The following is a 19,938-nucleotide window of genomic DNA, read 5'->3' as shown; positions in this document are numbered from 1 at the left end:
TTTGTAATGAAGTACTGTGGCTGTATGCATAGCAGCTGGTTGATTTTATTTGCTAAACTGGGACTGAACCAGGGAAATGATCCACATGGGTCAGTACTTTGCTCTGGTCATCAAATAAAATAAATACAAAAATAAATTAGATAACTCCTGCACAGGTATAATCCTCTCATTCCCATTTACAAACTGTGATTGAGAATGTCTCTTATTGAGGACAACACTTCTGAAAAGAGGCAGTTGCTGCAGTGGAATTGCTTACGTAACAAAGGAAAAGAAGCTACAAAAACAAAACATTGTGCAATGAGTAGTATATGTTTTACTGATCTGTTTTTTGCTATATTTTATGAAGGGAGCAAATACCAGGCTTGAGTAGTATCTGTGTTGTAGAAGAGGTTAACACATACATTATACTCATCTTTGTTCAAGCCTTCATCTCACTTTGCTCGCCTACCTTATGGCAATTTCTAGTTGTAGAAATGTCTGTTCACTCTGCATACTTTTTTTTTTGCTTCTTTTTCTGCACACATTTTCATCTTTCCTTCATAATAAATTTGGATTGATGTAGTGTAACATTTCTGTATGAACACCCCCTTAACAGGGCCCTCATCATAGATAAGTTGTATAACCTGAGCTATTCATCACCGACTTTCATCCTTTGTTAGAATGTTCACTTTATCAGTTTCTTTAACTGTATTTTCTCTATTTCAAGCCATCCCTTGGAGTACTAGTTACTACATTTAAAACTGGCAGTCATTTTTTTTTCACTTTACACATCCTGCAATCTTTTGTCTTGTAAATGCTATTAGAAAAGTGACTTGTTTATCGTACCTTCAGTATGAATTCTGCATAATATTGTTTCCAGCAATAAAGATAGATGGTTAACCTACGAGACATCAGTGATCCTTTTTTCAGCTTACTATTTACCAAAAATTAAATTTTGAAAATGAAAACTGTGAGCCAAAAAAATATAAAAGGAGAAAAAAAATTTTTTGCAGGGGTGCAAGCCTCCTTGCACCCCCCGATGTGGGGTACCCCCCCCCTCCCATTTATATATACCAACTCCATGATCACACTAAAGTGGAGAAGGATTAAAAAAATGAAAAGTGCACTGACAGCTCACAAAATGCAATGCATTTCAGTGAAATTATCACAGTGTAAAATCTTCACAATGAAACATAACCGAAAAGTGAGCAATTGCTCCTAGGAGAGCCCTAACAGATAATGTAATATTTTCCATATTCAAGTGTTTCAGCTGTGAACTTTTTATTAGCATTGAATATCTATGCGCAGTACTGAACATACTGTAGTGTGACATTTTGTTTTTCATTTTTGAAACATGGAGTTTATCACCTTGGGGTTACACCGCAGTCAGGTTCTGCCCCGTTGGACATGATACCATCAACAAACTAAAATAAGCTCAAAGCTGAAGTTAAACATGTGTCACGAATTAAAGTCACATTAAGAATTTAATGCAGGCCATCCTTATCCATGATTAGGTAATGGGAATGACCTGTGGTCTTGTGCATAATTATACTCCTAGGCTTCTGTTAGGATTAATGAATATTCCAGTATGTTTTTTTTATTGCTCTGTTGCTTCCTTGCGTTGTTATTATGGTCTGTAAACTGATGACATTTTAATAACAAGAAGAGTAGTGCGATAAAGTTATCAAATGTGTTTATTCTGTGGCTGGCTAACACTGTATCACAACAATGCAAGCTGCAGACAGACCAGACCACACAGATACACTGCATTATCTGTCTAATAGGTATCACTCAGTAAGATGGCAGTCCACCCTCTCTCCTTACCTCCCAGTCACCACCGGTGTACCACAAGGCTGTATCCTTGGTCCCCTGCTGCAACAACCTCTATACTTTCACACAACAAACCACCCTAATACAATACACTGATGATTCCACTCTAATTTGCACATCTGACAACATGGTGCACCTCCAAAAAATTACTCAGGAAGCTTTAACAGCCACTGAAACATGGCTTCGTAACTCACAACTCATGCTCAATCCAAAAAAGACCAAACTACTACTTTTTTCCCCAAGTCACTCTCTCACGAAAAAAACTAAATGTAAAGTCCTGTCTGTTGATAATACAACCATTGAAGTCACTTCTCATAGCAAACTGTTAGGGATGATAGTAGACACTAATCTTACATTTGACCTGCATATACAAACTTGCATAAGAAAAACTCATCCAAAAACTAGGGGTGCTTTACAAAACCAAAACCTTTCTCACTGACTCAACTTAAACCACACTTGCCACTACTTATCTCTTTCCCACTTCCTTTGTGGCGCTCCCATCCTTACTAACCTTCATGCTTCACAAAAATTAAAACTTGAACAATGCCATAACAAAGTTGCTAAATTTGCAGCACATACCCCTTTCAGAACCCACCACTATATAGCACTGAAAAGCCTAACTTGGTTAGAACTGCCACATCAACTAACATATACATATCTTATTACCACCTATAAAATTATCCAGCATACATCTGCCCATTTAGCACTAAAAATGTTCTGCACAACTATTTTCCCATTTGGTCATTGCAATCCAGTGACCAAAGTTTCCTGTCTGTCTACAAGCCTAGTAGATCTGCTGGGCATTGTCTGTTCTCGTACAAGGTTGCTAAGGCCTAGAACTCCTTGCCTGTATCCATCAGGTCTATTCCCTCCCTACCTTCTTTCAAAACCACTCTGAAAGACTTCCTGTCTAAAATCTGGCCTGTTCTTGCTCAAATCCAGGATAAACTATATCTCTAAATGTGAACAAGTATCTTTTCATTCCTTACACTCCCTTACTCTCCCTTCTTCACTTACTTTCTTATGGATGTCTCATTCTTTTCCCTGACTTTCTCTCTAAATATACAATGAGCCTGTTTTTCCCTCACGCCACATTGCAACGTGTTTATACTAGACTAACTTGCCTTAATATCTCTATAAACTGTCTAAAATTTCTGTAAATATTGAATGATTGTCATATACCTTGTATCGATTTTTAACCGTTTTTATAGCATGTCCAGTGTGTTATAATTATTTAAACTGCAGATGTTTTTTGTTTTATTTTTGAAGATTTTAAAATTATTGTTCTTAAAATGTTTGGAGCTTTTCTCCCTGGGTCTACACTGAAAATGGGCTTCTACCTAGTCAGACTTTTCTGGTAATCAAATGTCATTAAATAAATAAATAATATGCAGATCTAGCTCACATTTTCCACTGTCTGTGCTGCTATACAATTTGGTCACCCTCAGAAGTGGGCCTCTGTATCTGTTACCCCTGCAAGTGTGTGTGTGTGTGTGTGTGTGTGTGTGTGTGTGTGTGTGTGTGTGTGTGTGTGTGTGTGTGTCTGTGTGTGTGTGTTTATTTGCATCTAGCAAGTCTTACCTGGTTTAACTAAGACTAAAATATAGCACTGCTAAATATTATATAAAATTTAGAGTTGCAATTTTTGCAGATTAATAATTTGCAGATTTTTTTTGTCAGTTATAGGGTATAGTTTGCATAAGCAGTAGTGCATTTATATTCTTTGGTCTTGCTATGAGCCTTAGCAATGATAAAAGAAAAAGTATATTTTCTTGCATTTTGAATTGTCTTAATTTTTCTTTCCTTTTTTGTGCAGGAAATTGATGGACGTGCATGTATTGTGTGCCCGTGGCACAAGTACAAAATTACTCTGGCAGAAGGAGAGGGCCTTTATCAGTCAGTAAATCCCAGTGTTCCAACTGACAAACCAAAGTGGTGCTCAAAAGGATTAAAACAAAGGACTCATACTGTTACAGTAGCAAATGGGGATGTGTATGTGACCTTGTCAGATACAAGCACCAGCATGGATTCAGATATTTATGCATTAGGAAGCTCTAAGAAAACAACTGATAAAAAATAATTTGTTTAGATCATCAGGTCAGGCATACCTTCTTAATATCAATTAAAAAAGACTCGCATACTTGCTTAAAACACTGGAACAGATACTTCAAATAAGGGACACTGATGAAAATTTGGACCATTCCCTTAGTTAATGCAGTAAGAGACTGTATCATAGTGTAGCCCTGAAACTAACTAGATCTACAACTTTTATGTGTGATGGTATGTTACGATTTTTTAATCATTAAGGTTCTGTTGCAGAAACACAGATTGTTAGGGTTGCTTTGCTAAAAAGCTGTTGCTATAAAATCAGGGACAACAGTAGAAATAAGATAGTGAACTGTTGGACTGTGAGGTCATAGCTGAAAAAAAAAAGAGTCAGAGGATCACAACACTTACCTGGTAAACAAATAGTTAAATTAATAGGCGATGTTCAAGCCCTTACAATGTCATTTACTTTGGTGATACTGTCAAAGAAGTTTGTAAGATTTGCATAACATGTCCTACCTGTTGTGGATTTCTGCTGCTTGGATTTTATGTCTCACTGTAGTTGATTTTTTATAAGTCACTTCAGTGTAACAACCACTGACATTAGTATCATTGTTTTTTGCCCTGTTCATGAAGTGGCATCTCAAACACCTGCATTCCTCATGTTGTCCTATTACTCCATCCTCCAGTAATGTTTCTAAGAGAATTTTCAGGAGGGTGACTTATTCAGAATCCTGAGGTGAATTATGTTAAGCATAAATGCTTTGTCCACCTTCTGTGTTAAGACTGGGTTCTGAACCCTTAGTCGTGTGAGGAGACTCGTATCAGATCCTTCTCTTAAGAATTTTCTTCTCGTTTCATTTTGCAGTATTCCCATAATTTTTCACAAATGGTCAATAGGAATACCTAATCGTATTTTAAATGGTAACTTTTCATTGGATGATCTTGCAGACACTACGGCTACCAGCCTTCTCTGCATAATTCTGTGACTTCTCTTACCCATGCTACTAAGCAAATTTGAAATTCTGAATCTCTATCTTTCTCTTTTGCAACAGATGGTTTTAGACAAATTTTTCTGAAGATCATTCATTAAGCTTACAGATGGCAGTGGAAAGAAATCCCTCCTTTCCAGGGGGCAATTTCTCAACCACCAGATTAGACTTCCCTTTTCCCCCCTGTCCTTCAACATATGCTGTCTCAGGGAGTGATAACAACAGCTCCTCCTTCCCATGTTGGGAAAGGTTTTTATTCAAGGGTGTTTTAGTACCAAAGAAAGAAGATGCTTGGAGACCGGTTCTGGATCCTTTTTCCTAAACCTGTTTTGTGATAGTGCCCAAGTTCAAGATGCTGTCACAACCTTTTATACTTTCCGCTTCATTTAAATTTCCTGGTAACAGCTGCATTTAAAAGATGCTTATCGTCACATCCCTATTCATTCAGACTTCAGGAGTTTCTTAATGTTTTGTGTGTCTGGATTACATTATCAGTTCTGTGCCTTAGTCTTTGGGCTATCCACTGCACCAGGAGTATTCACAAACTGTAACTCCACATCTAATGTTGTCTGTTTCATTCCTCCTCACATATGGGTTACGGATCCTACCCTCGGACCCAACTCAGCCACATTTCTTCAGACTAGGATCCAAGACTCGTGCTCCTCCCACTTCCCACAGTGCCCTGCACTCCAACCAACCTTCTCAGATCTCGTTTGCCACCAGCATAGTCAGACGTGGTTGGGTAGTCTCGAGCAGTTCAGTGGAGGTTTTGTGTTCTTCTCATTAGATAAGTGCCTTTCTCTCTAGATTTATAGATGTTCTTCGTGTTTCACTGTTGCAGTCATTACATTTGGGTAATCCTGCTGGCAGGTTGCCCTCAGTCGGCCTGAATTCCAAAGTCCTTGGTCCTGCGTTGGCTGCTGTCGCCCCTTCCCTGATGTCAGGGGTATAAAAGATGCGGCCGACACCATTTTCTTTAGTCTTTCTTGCCGCGCGGTGCCCGAAGCAGAAGCAGTTCGCAAGTGCCGGTCGACCGACTCCTGAGATTTTCGTGTTCGAGTTTCAGATCCGAAGTCTTCAATAAAGCTAAGTACCCCGTTGGGGAAACTTTTTTCTTGCTCCAGACCGATGTCAGAAAAAGTTAATAATTGTATTTCTTGTGGAAAGCAAATACCTCATAAGGACTTTCATTCTTACTGTATTCCTTGCCTAGGCCCTGATCACAGCGTTGTTGGTTGTCGGTTTTGTGCTAGATTTAACCAACGCACTATTAAGCGTTGGTATGATTTTGCTTTAAACTATTTTGGACGCTGGATTAATTATCCAGAAATGTTGTCTGATAGCCATCCGACTACCGGAATTCACAAAAAAACGCAAAGAAAAGGAGAGAGATAGACAACCGAGGTCCAAAACTGACGACGAAGCTTCTCCCAAGCCAGTTGCCAATTCGCCGGTTCTCAGTGAGGCGCTTTCGCAGCCCCTGACACCCGCTACTTTAGAGTCGCAGCCCGCTACCAACTCCCATGTGGAGTCGACCATGCCACTGGAAACTCAAGGTATTGAGGCCTCGGATACTATTCCTTCAGATGGGTCCGGAGCTGCTGAACAGGCACCGCCTTCTGAGGGTGTATTCAGACCTAAACATCTTTACATTAAGCCAACCTCAGCTTTAAAGGCAAAGACTAAAGCACCTTCTAAAGCAAAGAAACAAACTCAAGAGCCACGTGGACAGGCCTCTATGCCCAAAAAACAGATGCTCAAAATGGCCGAAGACTTAATTACCTTGATCAGGGGTTCCCATCCCCCTCCTGATAAGAGGCCTAGGCAAGAGACTGACTATGAATCTTCAGATCAGGTTTCTATTTCTTCTGATTCCTCTTCTGATCAGGAATATTCTCTTCCCCCCTATGAGGATTCTGATGCTGAAGAATCTATACCTTCAGCTTCTCCTCCAGAGGACTATTCTTTGGGGGAAACCTTGCATACCATGAGGGAGCGTTTCCACTGGGAGAGCCAAGATTTTTCAGAATCTAAAAAGAGGCTCAGGGATTTCCTTTTACTACCTCAACACAGGCCACTAGCCATCCCACCTGTGTTAGATATTGTAGATGATGTGTTTTCGGAGTCTAGTCTTACCCCTGACTCCTTACCTCCAGCTCCTGTTAAGCTTGACAAATATTACAGGGTTCCTGACTCTCATAAATTCCTTTTTAAAAACCCTGCTGCAGACCCAGAAACTATTTCACAGGGTCCCAAAGGAGTTAAGGCCTCCACTGCAAAAAACCCTACCCCCTCTGACAGAGATTCTAGGGCACTGGATAGATGGGGAAGAAAGGTTTACACATCTGCAACCTTGGCTATAAGGGCCTTAAACTGTCAGTTTCATATGCTCAAATATCAGCAACATGTCATGGCATTGCTTAAACAGAAAATGTTATTAAACTCTGAATGTGCAGAAAACAAGGAAATGCAGGATTTATTGCATGCAGCTGAACAAGTTGGAAAGCATACTTTGCAATGTGGTTTTGATTCTTTGGAGGCCTCCTGCAGGACCGCAGTTACGAAGTCTTCAATAAAGCTAAGTACCCCGTTGGGGAAACTTTTTTCTTGCTCCAGACCGATGTCAGAAAAAGTTAATAATTGTATTTCTTAAGGCCTCCACTGCAAAAAACCCTACCCCCTCTGACAGAGATTCTAGGGCACTGGATAGATGAGGAAGAAAGGTTTACAAATATTACAGGGTTCCTGACTCTCATAAATTCCTTTTTAAAAACCCTGCTGCAGACCCAGAAACTAACTAAAGGAACAAAATCTGCCTGATCATGTCAAAGTTAAATTATTAGATGCACCTTTACAGCATGATACTTTGTTTGGTGTTAAGGCAGAGGAGGTGTTAAAGAAAATGGAGGACAAAGCTAAATCTATGCAAACTGTCAAAGATTTTTTACAAGTACAGCTACCTAGGTTTAGTAAACACTGGCCTACAAAGAATTGGTCCTTTTCTGTGTCAGACAGACCTCAAAGGGGCAGATCCAGATGCCCTAGAGGCAGAACCCAGGCGCAAGGTTCTTACAGGTCAAAGCAATGGGGTGCTTCTACCTCCAAAGTTGGAGAAGACAAATCACAACCATACAGGAAACAGTCCCAATGACTTCCCCCTGCCTGCACCAAGCACTTATCTCCTGGCAGCACCATTAGGAGGATATTTAGCACTTTTTTCTCAAAATTGGCACATTGTAACCCAGGACAAGTGGGTTCTAAATATCGTGTCACAAGGGTACAAGTTCCATTTCCATACCCTGCCAACAGCAAATGGCTGGCCATATCTGACAAAAAATCAATGGACAGAGGCACAAAAACAAGTCTCATCCCTCATGGACATGGGGGCCATTCAACAAGTACCAGAGCAAGAGCAGGGACAAGGATTTTACTCGACTGTTTTTGGTACCCAGAAAGGACAAGACCTGGAGACCAATACTGGACCTATCTATTCTGAACACATTCCTGGATATACCAAAATTCAAGATGATGACTTTGCAGCAGCTTCTGCCCATGCTGGGCAAGAACGCTTGGCTGGTGACTCTAGACTTAGGAGGCATACCTGCATGTCCCAATCAGACAATTATGCAGAAGATACCTCAGATTCAAGGCTGGCTCAATGCATTACCAATTCTCTGCACTGCCCTTTGGCTTATCTACTGCGCCCAGGGTCTTTACAAAGTGCCTGGCACCAGTAATTGCATTCTGCAGACAAAGAAGAACATGGACATTCTTCTACAGCATCTGGCGTTTGTGAAAAGACTTCTAACATGCCTAGAGTACACAGTCAATGAAAAGAAATCAAAACTAGTACCCTCTGAAGATAATATTCCTGGGTGCAAGCTTAAATACAACTGCCCAGATGGCTTATCTCATGCCAGGCAAACAAAGGCAACTGACTACCTATTTCAAAATGTTGGCAACAAAGGCCCAGTTATCTGCAAGAAAAATTCTGCAGGCTTTGGGCTTCATGGCATCCTGCGTCCTACTAATTCCATATGCAAGACTGCATATGAGGAAACTTCAATGGTACCTAAAAGGTGTTTGGACTCAACATTGCCACAGCCTGGAAACAATGATTACTCTTATTCCCTGCCTACAACAGGAGTTTCGATGGTGGGCAAAGGCTTGTCACCAAAACAAGGGACAGCCATTCACATTACCCCCAGCCAGGCAGACACTAACGACGGATGCATCAGATTATGCCTGGAGGGCCCATGTGGCAGGAAGATGCATTCAGGGCACATGGTCCTCAACTCAACTGCATCTACATATCAATCAAAAAGAGATGCCAGCTGTTCAGAATGCCCTGACAGCCTTCAAGGACCTACGTCATCCGGGACAACTACTGATAAAGACAGACAACACCACGGTCATGTGGTATATAAACAAGCAGGGGGGCACACATTCTTACCCCCTTTGCAGACTAGCCATGACTTTGTGGGACACAGCATTAACTTACCAAGTACATCTGCAGGCACAATTCCTGCCAGGAAGGAAAAATACTCTGGCAGATGAACTAAGCAGAAACATCATGGATCCCCATGAGTGGCAGCTGGATCCACAAGTCTTCAGCATGATAACAAGGAAATGGGGATGCCCGGACATAGATCTATTTGCCTCCCCTCACAACTACCGGCTAAAAAGATTCTGCACAAGGACTTATCACAGACAAGCGTGGAAAGTGGACGCCCTATCTTTCAGCTGGAAAAACCTATCAGTATATGCCTTTCCTCCTCTGCCTCTTCTCCCCAAGGTACTCCTAAAGGTCAGACAGGAAAAGCCAAAAATGATACTGATTGCTCCAGACTGGCCCCGCTAGTACTGGTTTCCAGTCCTAAAGAACTTGTCTCAATGCCCAGCTTGGACCTTATCTCAAATACCTCATCTACTGTCCCAGCAAAACAATCAGATCCTGCACAGCCAACTCAGGACTTTAAAACCTGGCAGCATGGCGGATAATGTAGTCATTCAAAACACACCTCTCAGTAAAGCTGTGATGGATGTCATTTTGGAAGCCAGAAGGCCTAGCACTAGAAAATCTTATGCTGGAAAATGGAAGATATTCTGTGCTTGGAACCAGGCACAAGGAACTGATACAGCTGTGCCAAATATTCCTCAGATTTTGCAATACTTAACTGAGATGCTGGACAAAGGCCTAACTTTTTCATCTATTAAAATTCATGCCTCTGCCATTTCGGCTTATTACAATACAGAGCCACCAATCTTTTCTCATCCCTTATTAAAACAGTACCTCAGAGGAGCCAAAAATGTAAAGCCTCCAAGGAGATCACCAATGCCTGCATGGGACCTCAACTATGTCTTGGAAAAACTCACCCTGCCTCCTTTTAAGCCAGCTGCTACTGCTGATATAAAATTTTTATCTTGGAAAACAGCTCTGCTGCTAGGAATAACTTCTGCAAAACAAGTTTCAGAGCTACAGGCACTCATGGCTGTGGAACCTTTTATCATTTTTTATCCAGACAGGGTCTCTCTGAGGACAAACCCAACATTTATGCCTAAGGTGGTGTCCAGTGTAGCTATTAACCAAACTATTCATCTGCCAACTTTTTATCCAAATCCACAGAACAAGGGGGAGAGAATTCTGCATTCTTTGGACGTACACAGACAGCTTAGATTCTACTTGGACAGAACCAAAGTTTTCAGAAAGACAGAGCAATTACTAGTGGCATATGCTGCAGGATGACAAGGAAAGGCTATCTCAAAGCAGACTATTTCAAAGTGGATAGGCCACTGCATTTGTTTCTGCTACATACACCATGGTAAGCCAGTGCCTAAGGGCATTAGGCCACATTCAACCAGAGCTGCAGCCACTTCAGCAGCCTTTCTCAGGGGAGTACCAACCAAGGACATTTTAGAGGCTGCTACTTGGAGTTCAGTGCGCACCTTTACAAAGCACTATCATCTGCCACTCTACTCTAAATCCTGGGCAGGCTTTGCCACTGCAGTTCTGCAGGGCCTCATAGCCGCTCCTAATGCTGTTTAGCTCCAACCTCCCAACCATAGCTTTGGGACTCTACCCAAATGTAATGACTGCAACAGTGAAACACGAAGAACATAGTACAGTTGTGTACACTTACCATAATTGTAGATGTTCGAGTGTATTCGCTGTTGCAGTCCAGGTTACCCACCCGCCATCACCCTTTTCTTCTGATGGAACCTATCTTTCCTTCTCTGATTTATACAACCTATGTGGTGTATTTGCTTGTAGATGAAGGTAAAGTTTATATTGGTGCATGTATTTATATATATATATATATATATATATATATATATATATATATATATATATTGGCTACCCTTTTAGGGGGCACCTGACATCTGGGGCAAGAAAAACTAAAGAAAATGGCGTCAGCTGAATCTTTTATACCCCTGACGACCTGACGTCAGGGAAGGGGCTACAGCAGCTGACGCAGGACCCAGGACTTTGGAATTCAGGCCGACTGAGGGCAACCTGCCACCAGGATTACCCAAATGTAATGATTGCAACAGTGAATACACTCGAACATCTACATTTATGGTAAGTGTACACAACTGTACTTTTTAGTTTGCCTTCCTCCCCTCCTGTTTTCTGGTGTGCATGGTGTTTAGCCTTATCCTTGCCTTAATGGCAGTTTGTTTATTGTCTTTCCACACTCTGGGTAGCCATTAGTTAATAGGCTCCCTGTTCTCTTTACTATCTTGTAAAAAAAAAAAAACTGTAATTAAAACAGTAGTGGTTAACTTTTGTCTGGTTTACTTAGCTAGCTGTGTGCTGTTTGATTCTTTTTGGGTTGTTCTCCTGCGTTTTCTGTGTGTGTGTGTGTGTGTGTGTGTGTGTGTGTGTGTGTGTGTGTGTGTGTGTGTGTGTGTGTGTGTGTGTGTGTTTGTTTGTGTGTATGTGTGTGTCTGCTGTAGTATATCTACACGACTGCCAAATCCTCTGGTTTCAAAAGGTGCCCAGAATGCAGCTGAAGTTCCTGCATTCTGACGCACATTCTTTGTGTGTGTACCATCTAGGTCCAGAGCATCTACAGTCAACCTGCCCTGTTTGTGAACGTTTCAATCCCAGAGCTATCTCCGACCTCAGAAACAAGCTGATTCTGAGGGGCCTGTTGCCTGCTTTCTCTCCAAGGGCTCAAACCCCCTCCAATAGCTTTTCTGTGTCCTCCGACTCCAAAAGCATCCTCATAAATTTTCAAGGGTGGCTTTGAGCTGCCTGCCAACGTTGTGAGGCCCTCAGATCCAGCCACTGTGGATCCTAGACCTACTTCTGCTCCAGTGGATCCGAAGCACTCTTTGGATCTGTTGGGGATGTACTTAATCCCAAGTTCCCCTGAAGCTGACCCCTCCACCTCGGATACTAAGCCTCTGGATCCTGCAGTGAGGGGTCCCACACTGGTGCTGGGATTTGAGTCAGCCCCTTCTGTTGGGTTGCAGCAGACTCCCTCTAGGCAGTCCAGGCCCACATTAGTGGCTTAGTCCATGTCTTCTAGGAGTCTTTCGGAGACCGACATAGACAAGATGATTAGGAAGATTCTCAAGACTCAGATCCAGCTAGGGGGTTTCTCCGCACCTGCCCCTGCAGGTTCTGCAAATGTCTCTCTCCAAGTCCAGTCTCCTTCTCCGATCCGTCCCTTGGCTTCAGAGTTTCAGTATTGTAGCCAACTGAGAGATCTGGGGTTGAGTGTAGGGAGCATGCCTTCATACACTCTGACCATTGCCTTGACCTCCTCAACTCAGTTGTTTTTGGATCGTAGTGGGTCTCAGATCTGGGATGTCCCTGTTGGATCCGAGGGGAGGAATTTGGCTTCTACTTTGTTGGAGCCGTCTCTTCCTGTCGATGCTTTGGTGCTGGACAGTTCTAGTCTGATTCTACCAGGGACCCAGGGCTTGAGGATCCCGGCCCTCTCTTCTTCTGTAGCCTCAGCTCCAGTAGAACTGAGGAAGGATTCTCTAGGTCCTTCGGCATTCCTACTGGTAGAAAGGGCTTTCTCTAACCATAGGGTTCTGATCTCTTTGATCTACAACCCTTCCTGTCGACTTCCCTTGGATCAGAGACTTGAGCCTGTCATTTCTGCCCCAAGTCAACCTGTCCAGACTTGCCTCCAGAACACTTTCGTCAGAGGGAGCTCCCTCCTCTTCCAAGATCTCCCCTGAGCATCCCACAGAGTAGATTTCTCATAAGAAGATGTGCAAAAGGAGGCACATTGACTCCCCCTTGGAGTTCGTCACAGAGGATACAGACTTTGAATGGGAAGAATCCCCCAGATCACCACTGGAGGACATCCCCTTTGGAGACATTTTAGAAATCCTGAAGCAAAGAAGTGGTTGGTCATCCCAACCTCCATCCTCAGAGGAGTCAGTATTTTTGGAGGTTTTCAGGATGGGCCCATCTACCTCCTTAGTGGTTCCCTCGGCAGACGGGCTTGTGAATTTGGTGTCCAGCTGGACCTGGAAGGAGCCAGACTTGATCGAACTGATCCTCAATAGCCCGGACAAATTTTTGCCCCCCCCCCCCCCAAAGACAGACCTTATTGGAGCAAGGGTATTTCAGTGGATGGCATGGTTGTGGCAGCAGCTACCAAAACAGAGCTAGCAGAACAGAGCTCCACTGTCCATCCATTGAACAGAGAGTCCAGAGCAATGGACAGGTTTGGTAAGCATGTTTATGCCTCATACACTTTCTCGTTGAAGACATTGAACTACCTAGAACATTTTACTCACTTACAGAGGGATTTGGTAAAAGAGCTATCAGACTGTCTGGCAGAGACCATGTCACTGGAGGACTTCAAGAAGGTCTCCCCCTGTCTGGCTGCTGTTTCACCTTTGTCCAATTCTTCCATGAGGCTGATTTCCCATTCCACGGAAGTTGCCTCATGAGCAGCTGGCTCAGGCATTGCTATTTGGAGACGTGCCTCAATAAGGCTTTGTGATTTCATGGAGCCCTTTAACGTGTCCTTTGTTAATGCCCCCTTCGATGGATTCTCGCTGTTTGGTCCATTGAAACCCTAACCTGCAGTGAGCAAGAAGAGAAGACCTTATCTGTTATCGGGATCAAGTTCTGCACTCCACAGTGCACCTTTTCTATAAACTAGTACAGTGGAAATAAAACCTGGTTCCATAAATCCCAGGGGTCTTCCCATGATCAACATGGGGATTCTTCCTCTAGGGGCAGAGGAGGATGTTTCAATGGGAGACACCACCCCAAGGGCCCAGGGGGTCTGCAGAGTCGGAGCTTCAGGGAACCCTTCTCTGATAGGCCCTACCAGCACTCTTGAAGAAATTAGCAGTCGGGGGTCATTTTTCTCTGCACCCTACTGCCTGGACTGATATAACTCAAAACAAGTGGGTGCTAAAAATTATATCCAAAGGCTATGTTATTCCCTTTCTCCTTCCTCCTACGGAGAGGCAAAAGAGACTACCCAATGTTCCACCCAGTCAGAGGGAGTTTGCAGTAGCAGAAATCCTAAATCTACTGCAAAAAAGAGTCATCCAAGAGGTCCTGACCAGACAAAGAGGATTCAGAACTTACACTTGCTTCTTTTTAGTGCCAAAAAGAAATGGGGACCTGTGATCCATTTTGGATCTAGCAGATTAAATTTGCTCGTAAAGAAGACAAAATTCCAAATGGTGATGGTTCAGTCCATTCTACTGCTGCTGTAGAAGGACAATTGGATGTGCTCAGTGGACTTAAAGGATGCGTGCTATCACATCAAAATAGACAGACACTCCAGGAGTCATCTGCGCTTCCGGCTGAGCACCAGTCATTTTCAGTACAGGGCTCTGCCCTTTGGACTCACCACAACCCCCAGAGTGTTTACCAGATGCATGGCAGTAGTCGCAGCTCACTTGAGACTGCAAGGATTTTGGGTCTTTCCTTACCTGGACAACTGGCTGTTTACTGCCCCATCCAGACATCAACTACTACAGGCCAGAGATTATTTCTTCAACCTTGCCAATCATCTGGGCATCACTATAAATCTGGCAAAGTCAGACCTCTCTCCAGTGCAGACTTTGGAATTCATCGGAGCTATTTTGGACACAGTGAACCAGATTGCCACTCTTCCCCCTCATTGCGTTCAAACATTGAGAGATTGTGTCAGAACCATCTTAAATCTAGCTTCTCCACTGGCAAGGCTAATACTCCAGGCTCTAGGGTCTATGGAAGCTGCCATCCCATTAGTTACTCTTGCAAGATATTTTATGTGAGTCTTTCAATGGACTCTGGTTGCTCAGTGGTCTATACTCTACCAGCCTCTGTTCTTGTCAGGCTGACTTTGGTTTGCTGACAGATGACCTGCTGTTAGGCAGACCTTTCCTTCTTCCATCCTCCTCATCCATGGTGACCACGGACACTTCCCAGTTGGGGTGGGGGGGGGCATTACAAGGGAAAGATGGTCCAAGGCATGTGGTCACACACAGAGATCAGATTGCATATCAATGTTCTGGAGATGATAGCAGTCCTCTTCATGTTGCAAGCCTTTCAGGACATTCTCCTGATAGGAACAATTGTGATTCACATAGGCAACATGTTGGTTGTGTGGTAGATCAACAAACAAGGAGGAACCTGCTCTTACCCACTGTGCAGACAGGCCATGAGGGTTTGGGAGTGGGCGATGTCTTCAGAATGTTTTCTGCTTGCATCTCACATACTAGGGAGATCCAACATCTGGGCAGACAAGCCAGCAGGTCCATTCTGACCCCTTTCGTGGTCCGTCAATCAATCAGTAGTGGACTTGATCTTCAGCCATTGAGGCCAACCTTGCTGCGACCTATTTGCATCCCCACAGAGCAACAAGTGCAGTAACTACTTCACTCTGATCCCCCCTCCTGGGGAGTCCCTGAGGGACTCTCTGGTTTATAATTGGCTCCACAGTCTCTACACTTATTCCCCCATTACCTTTGATCCCAAAGTTTCTCCACAAAGCAAAGCATCTGAAGTCTACAGTAAACCTCATTGCTCATTATTGGCCTCATCAGATTTGGTTCCCTTTCCTCTGGTCTCACTTCAAGTATCCTCCATAGATTCTGGAACCCAAACAGGACTTTCTTTATCACCCAATAGAGGGTTTTCATCCCAGTGTGATGTCCCTCAAGTTGATCGCTTGGTTTCTGGACTTCCAGTGATTGTTCGAAGGTTCAGGCTTGCTTCTCCCATCTGAAATATTATTTTAGCCTCTCAAAAACTAGCTGTTAAGAACATTTATGGAAGTAAATGGAAGTGATTTTTCTGGGTTTCTAAAGAGAACATTGACCCTTTTTCAGCACCGATTTCAGATATACTTCTCTTCCTTGTGTTTCTTTTCAAAGAAGGAGCCAGCTTTTCTACAGTCAAACTTCAGTTGGCAACCATCTCTAATTTTCATTCCAGCAATGTTTTCAATTCCCCCTCAACTTCCAAACTGTGCAAGGCCTTCTTGAAAGGGATCTTTCTCCTCAGGCCTCCAGTAAAGGACCCTTCCCTGCTGTGGGATTTCACTGTGGTATTGCAAAGCTTAACTCAAAAACCATTTGAACCAGTGAGTGATTGTGACTTCAAGTTTCTTTCATGGAAGACAGTCTGTCTTATTGCCATCAACTCAACAAAGAGAATCTCGGAAATTCAGGATTTGTCTTCTAAGCCTCCTTACATTATTTTCCACAAGGATGAAGTGTCCCTTCGTACAAACCCTTCTTTTATGCCCAAGTTAGCTACAAAATCTAATCTCAACCAGACCATTCAACTACCATTTTTTTCCCAAATTTCTGTAATGAGGGAGAACGTTTGTTGCATCTGCTTGAAGTGTACATGCAGTTATGTTTTTACCTGCAAAGGACAAAGCCCTGTCGAAAATCAGAACAGTTATTTGTCTCAGGCGGTTTTGAGGGTTACTCTCATTAAGTGGATTACAAATTGTATTACCTTGATTTATACCAAGAGTGACTTACAGCTACCTCGTCCTCCTTAGGCCCACTCTACTTGGTCTGTGTCCACCTCATCTGCCTTTTCTTCCAGGGCCTCTTTAAATGATGTCTGTGCTGCGGCCACTTGGTCAAAGGCTCACACATTTGTCTCGCATTACAAACTAGACCTTGTTTCTCGGAGCAGGGCTTCATTCTGTTCAGCTGTGCTCCAGCATATCCCTCCTTGAGACCACCCAGGAGTTGTATAGCTGGGGGCTCTACCCATATGAGGAGGAATGAAAGATACATCATCAGATTTATTAGTTATGTACTTACCATAACTTGGTATCTGTGTTGTCGTCTTTCATTTCTCCTCACTTTCCCACCTTGCCATCCCCTTTCCTAGTGCTCTAGAAGACCAGGAGAGAACTTCTCAGGAATGGTTGTTCCTGGTTTTGATCCTCTGGTTATGGATGCATTTTCATTTCCTTCTTTCTTTCCTGCTGTTTTTTTCTCTTATGGGCAGCAAACTCACTCTGAGGAGGTTGGTTAGAGTGCAGGGCATTGTGAGAAGTGGGAAGAGCTCAAGACTTGGATCCTAATCGGCCAGGTCTGATCTGAGGGTAGGATCCGTTACCCTTATGTGAGGAGGAATGAAAGAAGACAACACAGATACCAAGTTATGGTAACTACATAACTAATAATTATGGCTTATTGCTCGAATTTTCAGAAATTCGAAATTCATATGGTCAGGACCATATGATAGAGTTCCCCAAAATTCGAACATCCAAAAAAAAAAAAAAAAAGAATGGCAAAAATTTAATTTTTTACTTTTTTGCTGCACCCCCCACACCACCTACAAATTAAATATACCAACTCTTTTTGGATTCAGAAATATACCAACTCCAAGATCCCACCACAGTAAGGAAAAGAGTAGATTTCGTGTTCCGCACTATACCATGATCTTCATTCAAAACCTTCATCTTTTTCGGAAATTCAGTTGTATTGTCCCGACCATATGATTTTGTAGTTTCTGAAAACTCGATCATCTGATAGGGATCCAGGGTAGCCACATTTTTCCATATTTAGACAACTTTGCTTGTCTTTGCAGAGTTCTTTTCAAAACGTCAGGGATCTTTCACTTGGGTGAGAGAGCTCTTACATAAGCTGGGATTCCAAGTGAACATTTAAAAGTCTTTTTTGACTGCTTCACACAGGATTGTGTTCCTGGGGTGTCAGCTAGAGACCTCAATTCAAAGAGCTTTTCTTCCACGGGAAAAACAGATCTGTATATAGATCTATTTTTCAGGTTTTTCAGTCACACTTCAGTCACTTCAAGGAAATACCTCACAGTTTTGGGTCTCATGACTTCTATGATTCTCATGATACCCCTGGCAAGACTCCATATGAGAAAGGTACAGTGGTATCTGAAGACTCTTTGGTCCCAGCACCAACATCCATTATCTTTTCAAATTCCAGTTCTGGTATTTGTGAAAAGAGAAATCACTTGGTGGAGACAGCAAGTATCCATTAACCCATATTTTCCCTTCTCCCTCCCTGCTCCAAAGCAGTCATTCACATCATATACTTTGGACTTTGCTTGGGGAGCAGTGGCAAAGGGAATAAAAGTGCAAGGTCTCTGGGACAAAAAAGACAGACCAAAGCACATAAATTTAAAAGAGATGCTTGCTCTTCTAAAGGCTCTCAGCTCTCTCAGTCATCTGTGGTCCCCGGTTCCTGTTCAAGTAGTTGTGACAATACCCAGGTGATGTGGTACATAAGCAAGCAAGGACTAGCCATGTTAGCATGGGATATAGCGTTACAGCATGATCTCCCACTACAAACATCTTAAATATTATCAGAGAAAAATTATGTGACAGACAAGTTGAGCAGGACAAAGGCATACCCTTCCTAATGGAAACTAGATTGGTGGTCTTTCAAGGTTTGATACATCTGTGAGGAATTCCTCAAGCAGACCTTTTGCCTTCCCTAAACAACTGACTGGCAATATTCTATTCCAGGACTCCCTGCAAGAAGGTCTGGAAGACAGCCTTTTCCTTGAACAGGAATGTTCTTTATGCTTTTCCAGCTTTTCCACTGATATTTAGGGTACTTCTGAATTTGGAAGGAATCCCTAAGATCATTCTGGTGACTCCCTTATGACCCAGACAACAGAGGTTCTTCCTTGTTTTGGAAGTAGCCAGGGGCAATTATCCCAAACGTCCTCACAGACTTGATTTACTCACACAAGAACAGCAGCATTTGATACATCAGACCCCAAACAGCTACAACTGACTGGTTGGATCAAAGGGTCTTAATACCTTTTTGGCACCTGTTTACTGAGGACATGCAAGTATTGATGGAGGCAAGGAAACCTGCTGCTACTAGAAAGTCTTATATAAGCATATGGAAAATGTTTTGTAGTTGGTGCCAACAAAAAAACTAGAACTCATTAAGGGCCAGAGTTTTTCTCTTTTACAATGTTTGTGTGAGTTGCTATCCTATGGTGTGTCTTACATTTCTGTCATGGTTTATTTGTTGGCCATTTCAGCGTGACTGCCAATGGATCCCCCTCTTTCAATGCATTCTCATGTTAAAATGCTTTTGAAAGGGGTACTACATAAGAAGCCTGCAAGAAAGTTGGTGCCTCCTTATTAGGATCTTAATTTTATGTTAGGAGTTGTTAACACTTATTTGAACCAGCTCATCTGGCTGACTTGAAGTTCTTAACATGAAACAGTATTGCTGATTGCACTGACCTCTGCAAAAAATGGTATCTTGAGTTGCAAGCTGTTATTGGTAGGTCAGCCTTATCTCATTTACCAGTGAGACAGTGTTTCTTTGACAACTAATACTCCTTTTTTACGCCTAAAGTGGCTTCTGAGTTTGCTTTAAGCCAAACTATCCATATCCATGTGTTCTTTTCTTAACCCAAGAGTGAGGGAGAAAGGGTACTTCATACCTTGGTTGTCCACAGACAACTCTGGTAGTATCTTGACAGAACAAAATCTTTCAGAACTTCTGATCAGTTCATTTCCTGTGAAGGTAAGAAGGGACAACCTGTATCAAAGCAGACTGTTTCCAAGTTGTTCCTCAGGCTATTACCTTTTGTCATTCCCACTGCAACAGAACTATTCCAGACAGTGTCAAGGTGCACTCTTTCAGG

At 42.7% G+C, this 19,938-nt stretch overlaps 1 protein-coding gene across 2 annotated transcripts in view; it reads left to right on the top strand.

Moving 5' to 3' along the window:
• The window catches only part of RFESD (Rieske Fe-S domain containing), a 197,397-nt gene extending 191,670 nt beyond the window's left edge, over positions 1–5,727 (top strand). For both annotated transcript variants that reach the window (XM_044064126.1, XM_044064127.1), the window contains exon 4: positions 3,626–5,727. In XM_044064126.1, the coding sequence (XP_043920061.1) occupies positions 3,626–3,889 (264 nt within the window). In that variant the 3' untranslated portion in view covers positions 3,890–5,727. The remainder of the gene's footprint in view (positions 1–3,625) is intronic.
• The last annotated feature ends 14,211 nt before the right edge of the window (positions 5,728–19,938 follow it).

Source organism: Protopterus annectens, chromosome 2.part2 (genome assembly GCF_019279795.1).
Source record: "Protopterus annectens isolate FY-2018-M chromosome 2.part2, PAN1.0, whole genome shotgun sequence".
Lineage (NCBI taxonomy): Eukaryota > Metazoa > Chordata > Ceratodontiformes > Protopteridae > Protopterus > Protopterus annectens.
Note: the sequence above shows the minus strand (reverse complement) of the source record. Positions and strands in the feature narration are given on the sequence as shown.